This window comes from Branchiostoma belcheri, unplaced genomic scaffold (genome assembly GCF_001625305.1).
Source record: "Branchiostoma belcheri isolate BF01 breed outbred unplaced genomic scaffold, Haploidv18h27 scaffold59, whole genome shotgun sequence".
Classification (NCBI taxonomy): Eukaryota; Metazoa; Chordata; class Leptocardii; order Amphioxiformes; family Branchiostomatidae; genus Branchiostoma; species Branchiostoma belcheri.
In genome coordinates this window covers 521,214-533,890 of record NW_017804231.1, presented here as the reverse complement: position 1 = coordinate 533,890, position 12,677 = coordinate 521,214, and the positions used below count along the sequence as shown (strand labels likewise).

The 12,677-nt window shown below is 44.4% G+C and overlaps 2 protein-coding genes across 3 annotated transcripts in view; both read right to left on the bottom strand.

The window, feature by feature from the left end:
* Positions 1-773: 773 nt before the first annotated feature.
* On the bottom strand, positions 774-7,723 carry LOC109481999 (zinc metalloproteinase nas-15-like). Its single transcript, XM_019784632.1, has 9 exons — positions 7,005-7,723; positions 6,479-6,565; positions 4,638-4,757; positions 4,128-4,280; positions 3,269-3,392; positions 2,740-2,915; positions 2,216-2,348; positions 1,890-1,978; positions 774-1,759 (listed from the first exon to the last, which is right to left on the bottom strand). Exons 1-9 carry the CDS (start codon positions 7,603-7,605, stop codon positions 1,227-1,229), a joined length of 2,016 nt encoding a protein of 671 aa, XP_019640191.1. The 5' UTR covers positions 7,606-7,723; the 3' UTR covers positions 774-1,226.
* Positions 7,724-9,179: 1,456 nt separating this feature from the next.
* Positions 9,180-12,677, bottom strand: part of LOC109482011 (potassium voltage-gated channel subfamily A member 7-like) — a 6,440-nt gene continuing 2,942 nt past the window's right edge. The window contains exons 1-4 of one of the 2 annotated variants that reach the window (XM_019784648.1): positions 12,076-12,387; positions 11,147-11,947; positions 10,649-10,681; positions 9,180-10,295 (exon numbers count right to left, since the gene is read on the bottom strand). In XM_019784648.1, the coding sequence (XP_019640207.1) occupies positions 9,588-10,295; positions 10,649-10,681; positions 11,147-11,863 (1,458 nt within the window). In that variant the 5' untranslated portion in view covers positions 11,864-11,947; positions 12,076-12,387 and the 3' untranslated portion in view covers positions 9,180-9,587. Of the gene's footprint in view, positions 10,296-10,648; positions 10,682-11,146; positions 11,948-12,075; positions 12,388-12,677 lie in introns of those variants that run through there. The other variant, XM_019784647.1, reaches the window with a different exon arrangement.

Here is a 12,677-nt window from a genome sequence, read left to right as displayed (position 1 = left end):
GGATGACATCCTCCGGGAGCCCCAAAACTGATGCGCGCGTGACGAATAAAAAAAAAAGTTTTTAGCAAAAAAAAAATTATTTCATTATGAAATCTACGTGGTCATGAGGGTTGAGCAAATGGCACAGAATATGGTTTGGCGAATAATCTAGTCTTCAAGTTCATTTCTTTACAATTTCGTCTTTTTTCGTTTGATTTTGGCATTCTACGACATTGGTATAGTTTTTATTAATTTTTTTTGTAACTTTTGTTATATTTTTGCTCATTTTGCAACTGTTTTGTACGATTTACAGTATGGTTGAAAACTTTTTTTTTTGGAAACGGCCGAAAATTCATGCGCGCGCGGATGTCATCCATATAATCAAATCAACATGGCCTAACTGCAGACAAATAAGAAACGTGTAACCACACGTCTATAGGATGAAATGCATTTGCAATGCCAAGCTTTTCCGTGAAGCTTTTGAATTTACAACTTTTAGAAGAAAAGTGCACTCGTAGCTTCACATTGTCACAAGATCTTAGAATTAATTCATAGATCGTGTAAAGATATAAAACTATGAGTGTACGGTTTCCTCGTATCAATAGCAGGAACATTCTCAAAACCACTAATAGTTTCCTAACCTAGATATCTAACAAATGTCAAGACTGTTTTGCCCAAAGCCGAGCAGAAATAAATACTCCTTATGGACATACTCAAAGCAGTAAAAAGACATTAACTTCCACATTTCTTTAGTTTATTTGTTTATTTATTTGTTTGACAAAGATGGCTTGTTCAAGTAGTAATAGTACAATTACAAAGTATACAGGTGTCTTAAAAATGCGTACAAAATTCGGAATATTTTGGTAATGATAACCCATGCACTTATTCATAAACTTCAATCTCAAATACAATCTCAACATTGGCACCATATGATCACAGTCTAAGTTTGAATAATAATGAATGAATAAATGATATCTAAGAGTTGACAGGATGTTCCAACTGCGTCCAATCTATCAATTAATCCGGTTGACAAAACGCGTAAGTAATTAATGACAATTTTATTTGTTTTTGTATATAATGAGTGTCCTAAGGAATTCAAGTGCCGCAGTATCATAACAATTCTTTGCAACAATGGTTTAAAACAATAATTTCAGCAGCGTCAGAATGTTCATTCAATGCAAGAAACTGATTTTACATTGTGCGAAAGGAGGAGGGTGCTCACAATGATCATTGATATCGCACGCTCTTTAACACAACCCACAACTCTTACGACAGGACTTTCTCATGTAGGTAGGGTTTTTGCTACACTCCCCGGTACGAGACCAGTACCCGCAGTGGTTGCTGTTGTCGCGGCAGTTGTTGCTGGTCGGGTTGGGCCGGGTACCTGTACCGGTACCGCCGGTGCACAGCCGGCAGCTCCTGCGGCAGTTGGTGCGCATGTACTGGACGTAGGATCCGGAACGGCAGTAGCCCTGGTTGGACCAGGAGCGGCAGTGGTTGCTGTTATCTCTGCAGGAGCCACCACCGGTTCCGGTACCACCGCCGCCTCCGGTGCCGGTACCACCGCCTCCCCCGGTGCCGGAACATAGATTACAGGCCTTGCGACAGTTGGTCTGCATGTACTGGCGGTACTGGCTGGATGCGCAGTAGCCTTGGCGGGACCAGGAGTTGCAGTTGTTGTTGCGGTCGACGCAGTTTCCGTTTCCCCCGCCGGTTCCGGTACCACCGCCACCTCCGGTTCCGGTACCACCGCCGCCGGTACCAGTACCTCCACCACCACCTGTAATGATATCAACACCGTCGTTTTACCGATTGATAGAAAATAGTCGATTGTCTCCTTTTTCTGTCAGGCTACAACAATGTAACGGATGTACGCACAGATCTGGATACTAGATGCTTTTTTTACTGACCTGTGGTACTGCACTGGTAAAGCCTCGCCAACTGGTACAAGTCGGAATTGCTGAAACCTCTTCTCTGGGTACGAATTGGTCGGCCGGACCTGCACGGAAAACATGTACAAGATCAGTAACAGTACACAGTAACATTTTTACTAGAAAAGAACAAACACTCTCTAGTATTTTTGTTTCACGTAGTGGCATTTACATATTTACAAAGAATGACCAGAAAATCCAGTTTTGCCTCCCTAAAATTACATGAGATGCCTTTAACATTTTTTATCCTTACTTTGTATTCAAAATAAACAGCGGTATTCAGGTGCGGGAAGGAGCCAGCTTACCTGTCCGTGATGGTCGGGCGACGGTTGAAACTGAAGGCGTAGCTGCCGTAGTGCATTACGGAACCGATGTCGTAAGCGGACCCGAGAGAGTTCACTTCACGATTGGTGTACTTCTGGAAGTTGTAGCGCACACCTACAAGAAGACAAAGCAAGCAATTATGATTACCTTTTATGTCGTTATCTCTTTTGAAATGTTCATCAGCTAACGTTGCTTCTTTCACCATTTGAACGTAGCTATCCGTAATTCTGTACATAAACCTTACCTACCATGCATCGCAAGTGATTTGTTGACATTTTGTCTATCAAAAAGGAAGTATAAAGAATAGAAGAGAAGACCTAATTTGTTACATGCATTTTAGGGGCCAGCCTGAAACCAATGCATCAGTCTCTTCCAAGTTAACTACGCTGGCTATGGCGAGTGAATATTTGCCAGGGGAGTTTGGAGTTTCCAAGGGAAATGTTACCCTGACTGTGGCTTACTCGCGGGCCATTTTTTTCCTGGTGGAGGCTAGTGTTGAACTTACTTTGCGGGATGTTTGCCCACTGTATGGCGACGAAGTTATCCCTGTCAGGTCGGGACTGCTCGTGCCAGAATCCCAGTGCGTGCAGGAGCTCGTGAATGACCGTGCCGGTCTGCTCACAGCCGTTACCGATGGACACCTGCTGCCTCCCGCCGTTACGACCGACATTAGAGAAGCACCTGAAAGGGATGCACGTCTCCAGTTAATTTGGGGGTCAAAATACATTTGACACCAAATATGGAACTGCTTAACGGTTGCCGGAAAACTGAAAACTGGTTGCCGGATCTTATACGGTGCCCTAAACGGTCAAATAACTACACTAGGTGAAAGATAAGATAAGATGAAATTGCTCTGAAATTCGGTATTTTGTTATAATTACCATTTATTGACAAGAACTGATTTGTTTTTACAGTACTACATGTCACTGATCTGGTGCTGTCTTGTTCCATCCAGAACCTATATAACATGTTCAATACAGTTTTTCATGCCTCCGCCCCTAAGGCGTCGCCAAAAAAGGAAAGTGGCAGCTCACCCTCCAAGACTGACGAACTCAATGTAGTCCCTCTGGTTACTCCTGCGCACGAAGCGGATACAGGTCTGGCGGTGGAACTCTCTGATAGCGGCGTTGATGGCGTTGGTCTTGGCGCTGTTATAGGCTGATGGGAAAGAAACAAAAGTATTCAGCCTTAATCTTATGACATTTATTTTTGACGTAAAGCAAACATGACACAGATAATAACTTGCACAAACTCGACATAACTATCTCCAGACAGACAAAAAATTTATATTTCAGACCCATGCATGTTTCAAATACATGTACATGTAAAATTTTGTACGTAGCAAACGTAGCATAATTTGTTTATTCGTTCGAGTAGAGCCTGCCGATAGCACATGATGTCTAACGTATCGCGGCGTTCTTCCAGTCTTGGAAAAAACGAAAAAAATACGTGTGTACGTCAACGAAAAAAATTAAAAGCAAATTTACCGATCTCAATAAAGTTCACTGTTTTTAATGCGTAAATGTGACTCGTGTTTGTATTCTTTGTGTCGTTATGTGTTCGATGCCCTGTCCACCCCCCACCCCCATAGTTTCAATGAAGGCCGAGAGTTTGAGCCTCAGAGTCTCTTAATCGGAAAGGCCGGGTATTTGAAAAAAATGTGCTGACAAATTGGCTTTTCAAATAAGCGGCTTCTACTGTACAACGCTCAAACGCAAGACAGTGATGCAGGTTAATGTTAATGGTTCTCTTTCGGGCGAGATTGTGTCATTTATGTTACAATATAAACATTGCCGATATCAGGTACGAAGGCCCATTACAACAACTTTCGTCGCCTAATAGAAATGTCACTGTAGGCCTTCGTAGAGTCAAGAGGGGGGGGGGTGTCCCTACCGACTGCACTGTTGAAGGTGTACGGCACCACGCGCCCTGTCCACAGCGGCCTCCTGCTGGCACCCCGTCCGGTAGGCTCGATCACGTTCCGGAGGTATTCTTTGGTGTCGTCATTTAAAGCGATATCGCCTTCAAACAGCTTTTCTTCCCCATCTGTGTGTGCGTGAAAAGATACGAATTATACAAACTGTTTCACTGCACGGAATGACTAGGTTTTCATCATCCAACTCCAAGCAGATATTTTGGTGGCTGTAAAGACCGTATCAAATTAGCCACTGGAAGTATCAATTTGCCAGAAGGTTACCATTTAGGTTGGCATAACACGTCAAAAAAATCCGAAACGAAAACCTCTGCTTGGAGTTGAAGTAACAGGCGATGACTTGGTTTTATTTACAGTAGGCATGAGCGTTTCGTTTTTTTTTTATTCTTATTCCACTAAATTGCAAAGAAACAGCCAATGAACAATGATGATAGATTGTAAGTGGTGTGGGAGGGGGGCAGTTTGCTTACCTGGGACACAGCTACATTCGGGGCAGCCATCTTCTCCCGTCTCGTACCCAAACATGCAGGAAAGCTCGCACTCGAACTCAGGGCACACTGAGCGACCGTCCGGCATACCAACAAACAACCCTATAAGGAAGAAAAACAGGCACTTGCTTTAAAAAAACTGCAACTCAAACTAGTTCTTCCAGTTAAAGATGTTATGCTCTAATATTTTCAGTTCAAGGTATGACAGTGAATACAATAAACCATATATTGTCGCCAGCACTCGGTGTTGAGTGTAGGTGCATGGAGTGTATATTTTGTGTCAATCTTCTCGCAATTGAGAATGAATTTAATAGTACGCAGGGATAAGCGGTCAGACAATGAAAAATTTCTACCACAGTCAGCGCTTCTTGTTATCTTATATATTGTATATTGTGCATGTCCCTGGCCTTATACTCTTCAAACAACGACGAAAATAAGGTTCTTGACCTTTTGGACTTTACCGTAATGACCCTACAGATTTAGTGACCCTGTCCTGTTTTATTGTTCAGATTTGCTGACTGGCATTTTCCACTGTTAGCTCAGCCAACTTTTATCGTTTGATTTTACGTCTGGTCTTCACAAGATGATAACAAACTTGCTTAAGTGTGACCTTGACCATCATTGGAAGTTTACTAGCTTGGCGCCTTGTTTTTTCTTCAAACGGTGGTGCCGTTACAGTAAATTTGGTATAAAACAGTTAATTTGTCTGCCATATGTAGGACACGCCCCCTAGTCATGATTGACACATATTGTTCAGCTCATGATCACAGGTCACACCGTATTTTTGTTTTTCTGCTTGTTTAATCACTTATGTAACCACTTTTTATTGATCCCCACGGCGCTACGTGTCAACACATTCGCGAGACGGCTGAACAACAGCAATACATAGATATAACCAAACAAAAAACATGTCTGGCGAATTTAATTATTTCGTGATGTCATTTCAACGTTATGTTTATTTAAGAAAAGATTATCAATGCCCACAAGGGGCCCTCGCCCACGATGTTATGACTGCATGTTACACATTTAAAGAATAAAAATGGATTAAAATTTTGCCACCCTGAAATTGCATTGGATGCGTTTAAAGCCAAAAGATAAGCTTACCTAGCCTGGGTACCATCCCCAGTAGTATATTCGCAAACTCTATAACTGGGTCTGGACTTGCACACATATAAAACGATTGGTCATGACGTCACGTAATGAGCTAGCCCGAGCAGCGGGGCTTCATTTGATTGGCTAAGCCTCAGAGGCGACGGCCAATGGCGCGCCTGCATTATTCAAGTGATGTTTGTTGTTTTGTAAACACAGATCTTCGTGCGAGTGTTCCTTTTCTCGGCGCGTTCTTTTTTTTACCGGTAGGACGCCCAAAACATCACGAACGAAATTATTCAATGCATCTTTTTGCTCATTTTTGAGCGACGATATTCCGTCTAAATCGTCCAAAACGGACGTGATTGCGAGGTCAACATCAACCTCCGTGAGCTGAGCGGCTTGTGCGTCAGCCATGTTGATGATTTATCGCGGAAAGACTGACTACGGCTATATCATGTGTGCTTTAGCGTTCGGTTCGCCGTCGGACATGTTAATGATAAGGCGTTCGGACGTTCGAACGGACGCTAACGTCGCCGTTCGGACATCCGAACAGCCCTTACCTAATATGTACACACCCAAAAAAGGGTTTAGACGAGTAGGACCAATCAGCGCGCTCGTTCAAAATCTGAACGAATATTTAGACTCCAGACGCTACATATGTGTGCAAGTCCAGACCCAGTTATAGAGTTTGCGAATATACTACTGGGGATGGTACCCAGGCTAAAGCTTACCTGCGTTCTGGTTGATTTCAATAATGCTGTCCAGTACAGACGGCCCGTCTTCTTCAGTGGTGTTCCCGTCTACAGGCGGCGTCTCGTCTGGGACGTTAAAGAAACAAAGAAAGGTGTAGAAATGAAAACAGACATTGTGCAAACGTCTCCAGATTGTTCTTGCACGGCTAAAACAATCGTATAATCCCGGACACCGACAGATTACAAATCTAAACCTTTAATCCTTTAATCCGACTAGTCTAGCGAGTCACGTAGATCTAATTTTATTTCGACTGTAGGATGGTGATTTGAATTTAAAAAAAAAACTTTATATTCAGTGTATAACCTCATATGAGAAAAAAGCCCTTATAAGCTAACTACTTCTCATTATCTACACGCATAACGTTATACATTGTATAAGATTGTTAACATGACCTGCGCCTAGCCCAGTAGGGCGAAAATGTACAACAAAGCTTTAAGGTTTCCATTCAGTCATTCTTATTCTGTTGTCTACCTAGTTCAGTTATAATAGAGTATTGGTGCTTACCGATGGTGTAGTTTCCGTCGATCTCCGGCTCTGGCGGCAGCTCTATGCCGATTGGGAGAGGCAGGTAGTCCCCGCTGCCTTCTTGCTCCGCCTCGGTAGCGTTCCCCTCCACCTCCTCAGCCGACGTGAACACCTCGGACCGTCCCTCTGGCTGAGGCTCCTCCTGGTCTTCCTCTCGAGGTGGCGGCGTCGATTCTTGCGTCTCGACGTCTTCAGACGATAAGATTTCCTCATAGTTTTCCTCTGCGGTCCTCCCTTCTGGCCAGCCTTCTTCTTCCTCGTCTTCTTCTTCCCACCACGAATCATCTTCTTCCTCCTCGTCTTCTTCTTCCCACCAAGAATCATCTTCAGGTGGTGGCGGAGGCGGTTCGAAGTCGTCTTTGGACGTCGTCAAGTCGTCCTCTGCGTATTCCTCCTCCTCCTCTCCATCCCCTGGCTCGGGGGGTTCGGCAGGGTCGAACGTTTCCGTCTCAAAACTGTCCGGTTCTTCGTACCGGTCCTCTTCCTCACTTGGGGACGGATCTTCGAATTCCGCTACCGGTGCCGCAAAACTCACGGCCACCAGGCCGACAAGGGCCAGAAAGGCAACTGTTAAACGCATGGTTATCCCGGGCTAAGCGCTGTGTCACACGCGCTGACTCTGCTGCGCTGCAAAACTTCTGAGTCCAGCGACCACGCGGGGCGAACTTTATACACGCCTATCTGGGGCGCTGGTGACGTAGGTTTACGTCCGTCCTCACGAGTCGGCCGAAACACAATAGGGGTCGTCAGCCGGGCGACAGTTAGGTAAACATCTTGAACCGCTTTGTGATAAGGCATATGATTGGATCATTGGGCTTCTGGGAATCAATGTCCTGTTTATATAAAGTGCATAGGTGGGAAACAGTGCTTGATAAGCACGTCAGACGTTTTGTTGTTATTTTGTATCGTTGACGTAGTTATAGATTTAGGGGGCGGACTGACTCACACTACATGTTTTCTACTCAAGGCTGCAAGTATAAACAACACATATACGAAGTACAATCATTTGTGTTCGTTTGGCTGACTGAGATTGTTGAATCTTTGCCCTGTCGTTTGAATCTTTTGCATCAGGTTTGTCTTTACGGGTTGTAGTTTATATACAGAGTAATGGGTGAAGTTTCCAGGTTTAAGCTCCTTGGCTCTTCTGGGCCTCTCTTATCTATCTTGGAACTTACAAGTAACATTTGGCAACTACACATAGCCTGCAACCATTGTTTATTTGTCTTCACTGTCAGATAATCGTGCGATTTTCTCGAGGATTCTTCGCGTTTTCCAAAAAGTTGGTCTTGTATTCACCAAGGAGGTTTTAGAGTCTTACCCGCCCACAGGGTGACTCTGCAGCTGTACTTAAAGACGTCACGCGAACACAGGGCACTACGTCAACAACGCTATCACGTTTCTCAGCGCACGGCCCGTCCAAGAAGGTACCGCGCTGTGGTGACGCTTTCTTCGGTCCTTCTGATTCATCAAATCTGCGTCATCACACACCGTACGGTTTAAAACAAAGGTGTGTGGTTCTCAGGTAACTATCTACGTCTACTGAGAAAGGAGGAGGTAGAAGAATTAGCAAGTAGGTGTGTCGTAAAACCGTCTCAGGCTTAAGCCTGATAGAAAATGCGGTCACTGTAATTCTCATTCCAATTGACAGTGGCGCTGCTAGTCTTACTACTACCACAGTATGGACGAGGTAACCCCTGTGTTTAACCTTGCATCTAATGCAATTTCAGGGCGACAAAACTGGATTTTCAAAGTCAATTTTGTGGTCATTATTTTAATGAAGTAAGTTAAATCAAACCTATCCCATAGCATATTGATATCTGTGAGGCAAAAATGCGATGTCGCTGATGGAAAACAGTTGCTTGTTTTGTATGGTAGGCTGGTTCTAGTTACTAGTATTTATGGTAGGTACCCAAAAATAAAGAGACGCCTCATGTAGCTTGTTTCTGGGCTATTTGAAATGCTTCAAGTATGAAATGATGACGAAAATATGCTAAGAAATGGAAGTAACTGCCAATGAATATCAGACAAATTTCCTCATACAGCATAGATTTGTTGCATTGTAAGAACTATATATACAATTAGACATAAATGGATACGGAAATGGTTTAACATAGACCATGAGTTTATTTCTTATAAAACCAACAGTAAAACAACACTAAGCAAAGTATGTACACAGGTCGTCAGTGAAAAAAAGGGAACTGCACACATATATCTGACATGTTTTCACGATTGTAAACATATCAGTTATGATATAGAATGCAAACTGCCATCTCTAAAAGTCAAGCACAAACATCGATCTTTTGGTTCCATGATCTTTCACTTCCTGTCTTTTTCCCTCACAACATGATTCGTTTAACAGATCAGTCCACTTATTTTTCTAACGGCTACATTTTGTTAGGCGTCAAAACGTTCGGTAAAACACTATATAATAGTTGAATGTTTTTCTTTTCGACCGAACTGATGACGAAGCATGGCGCTTTTTTGTCTAGTATATTAATAGTAGTATTATAAAACACAATAAGGTCATCAACTGACCTACACGACACTTCAATCATTTTGATATCACGTGTGGCAACTGATACAACACTTCTTCTTTTTCTTGTCCTTTTTGGCTCCTACAGCACGCTGGTTGTTAGGGCCGATGATTCCCCTTTCTGTGCGGTAGAAGTAGTTGAAGTTCGACACAATGACCGGTACGGGGAGTGCGATGACTAACAGTCCCGTCACGGCGCACACCGCACCGACGATTTTCCCGCCAACCGTGAGAGGGGTGTTGTCGCCGTACCCCACGGTCGTCATGGTAACCACGGCCCACCAGAAGCCGTCCGGGATGCTGGTGTAGTTGGTTCTCGGGTGATGGGCCTCCGTGACGTACATGACGCTGGAGAAGAACACCATGGCGACGATCATGAAGAACGACAGGATGACGAACTCGTTCATGCTGGCCCGCAGCGTTTTACCCAGAATCCTCAGCCCCTTGGAATGCCGGGAAAGCTTGAAGACCCGAACGACGCGAAGGAGTCGAAAGATGCGGAGGAAGACGTGGACCGTACCCTGGGTATATGTAGTCGCCATGCCGTCAGCAAGTCCGATGGTGATGAGGGTTAGGAAGTACGGAATGATGGCCACCATGTCGATGATATTCGTCATGTTTTTGAGGAACTTTTCGGTGGTTTTGGGAGTGACGGCGTAGCGGGCGGTGAATTCTGCCGTGAAAATGGCGATGCAGACCGTCTCAATCCAGAAGAACGCGAAATGAGTGTAGGCAATCTGTGACAGAAGGAAATATATATAGACAACGAACTGTTTATGTTTACCATACAGAGGTCATGTAAAATGGTATGACAGTAATACATGCTACAGGATGTTTTTCTGGTCTTGTCCAACAACTTTTGAAACGGAACAGTTCTCAATGCAAAAAGATGACCTACAGGTCAATGAAAAGATGTCCTAAAGGTCAACAAGTAGAGGGACGACACCTTGCGGAGTATATTCGTACGACACAAATTAATCAAACATGGCACTTATGACATCTAGTGGTATCCATAAAGACACCGAACAATGATGTTTCAAAGAATTCTACATAAATTGATAGATTAATAGGTGGTTGCTGAGTTGCCTACCAAGAAATAGTTGAACTCCGTCTTCTTAGGGTTCTGAAAGTACAAGAAAGATATGTGTCAGTAAAATACACAGAAACATGGTACACAAAGTATCACATGTAGGTACTGTTGAATTCAACAGTATACACACAGTAAATGTATATTATACATAAGGTGACGAAATTCCCTCCAATAGCTCTTTGGTGAAAAGCAAATGTTTACATACTGTAAGTTCCAAGGCACAAAATCAAACACTAAATGCATTTCTGTCGTGCAATCTATATCTGACACCTTTCTACTAAGCAGGATGTACATAGAACAGATGCATCCGCTCACAGTGGTGAAGGAAATATTGTGCAGTGACATTCGTGTACACTTAGCTGTGCTAAAAATCTGCAAAGCTTATATGTGTAACTTTCCTCGCTATGCTCTGGATATGAAGGTGGCAGCTACAGCCTAGAAGAAATATACAAAGGCATATTTTCAGTCAGAAATGTATAGACAAAGTACTAGTCTAACCTGGGACGCGCTGTCATTTTCTGTGGAGTTTGGGTCGACGACTTCATGCCGGGGTTCCGACACGGGTTCAGACATGGGTATGGTCTCCACACAGAAAGATATGGTCGACAGAAGAACCACTGCCACTATGAAGGCACCAATCGCTCGACCAACCAAAGACTCTGCTGGCTTCTCCAAAACGTGCCATATCTTCTTCTTGAGCGGATGTTTCGGCTCTGCTTCTGCACTGGTGGAAAGATGGGGGTTGTCTTCCACGGGGTGGCCGCTGAGTCCGAAAAAATCGACTTCCTCCAGGAATACGTCTAGCGGGACTTGGTAGGGGCACTTCAGCCGCCCTCCGCGCAGGTAGTAGTCGAAGATAGCCTCAAAGCTTGGCCGATGGCGGTCGAAGAAGATTTCTCTGGTCACAGGGTCGTACAGCTCTTTCCTCTTCTCCAAGTTTCCTAGTAGAGTGTCGGGAAGACGGTCGAAGACCCTGGCTCGTGTAGCGAACCTCAGCCCGCTCACGTTCACAACGACAATCTGGCAGTCACTCTCCTCCCCAGTCCCAGCGTTCTCGTACTTTATGGCGTCGTCATTACGGTCAATGCTGGTAAAACGGGGACGGGGAGAGGGGGAGTAGTCGCCGGACTGTCCACGGTGACTGTCCTTCGTACGCGGATCTGTGTTGTGGATGTGATCGTAGTGGATGACCTGTTGCATGCGGATGTGCGCCATGTTGGGGCTGGGGCTGTAGTTGTTGTTCCCCCGGTTCTGCCCGCGGTACGCCCCGCGAGACCGAGGTTGGTAAACAGAGATATCCTGCAACAAAAGAGCAGCGACATTCGAGTCTAATCAACACACAATGACGCTAAAATAGCTTTCCACGAGCTTAGAACATCTACTATAAAAAGTTGGGCCACCCCTATGATACAAATGCTTGTACACACCTCACTATAACGGAAGTAGGTCGTCGTGTTCGCTTGTCCGCATGCTTGCGCACAGTAGAGATTGTACAAACAGGATAGAACACTTTTCTGTGAACCAGCGCGACACTTCAAACGACAGTTGGCTTAAATTAGCCCCAAATGCCGTTCCTTCTCACGGAAAGGGGGAGGGGGGTCTGTTGCTATGCCGTGACGCACATACAACCTTAGTACTCCGGGCTTCAGTAGCGAACCCCAAACACGGTCTGAATGCACCTGTCGGGGTCAGAGTAAACACCGCCATGTTTTGTCAACAAGCCCGGCTACCTGTCACGATCATGCGATACCCCACTTTTAAGGGTAAACATAAAGGACTTGATGTAATTAATTACAGTTTAGGAATCAGAGCTTGGTCATAATTGTGTAACCGAGACAGCGTGAATTAATTCAAAAATAATCACATTATTTTGCAATTATATGCTTTAAGAGTACGTTTGTTGTTGTTTTTGTTTGCAGTTCCAGCTTAAATTGTGTTTACTATGGTCGTCAATTAGATGTGCGAGAACATTTGATGTTTAGGCACAACGCTGCCCAAAGTATCACACTAATGTAAAATGCTGCCCCCC

Excerpts from the sequence above, each read along its gene's own strand:
- LOC109481999 (XM_019784632.1), bottom strand. The coding sequence starts at position 7,605 with ATGCGTTTAACAGTTGCCTTTCTGGCCCTTGTCGGCCTGGTGGCCGTG. Across the intron at positions 2,349-2,739 it reads GTGGGCAAACATCCCGCAAA|GTGTGCGCTACAACTTCCAG; the intron begins GTAAGTTCAACA and ends GTCTTCTTGTAG. Across the intron at positions 1,760-1,889 it reads TTACCAGTGCAGTACCACAG|GTGGTGGTGGAGGTACTGGT; the intron begins GTCAGTAAAAAA and ends ATATCATTACAG.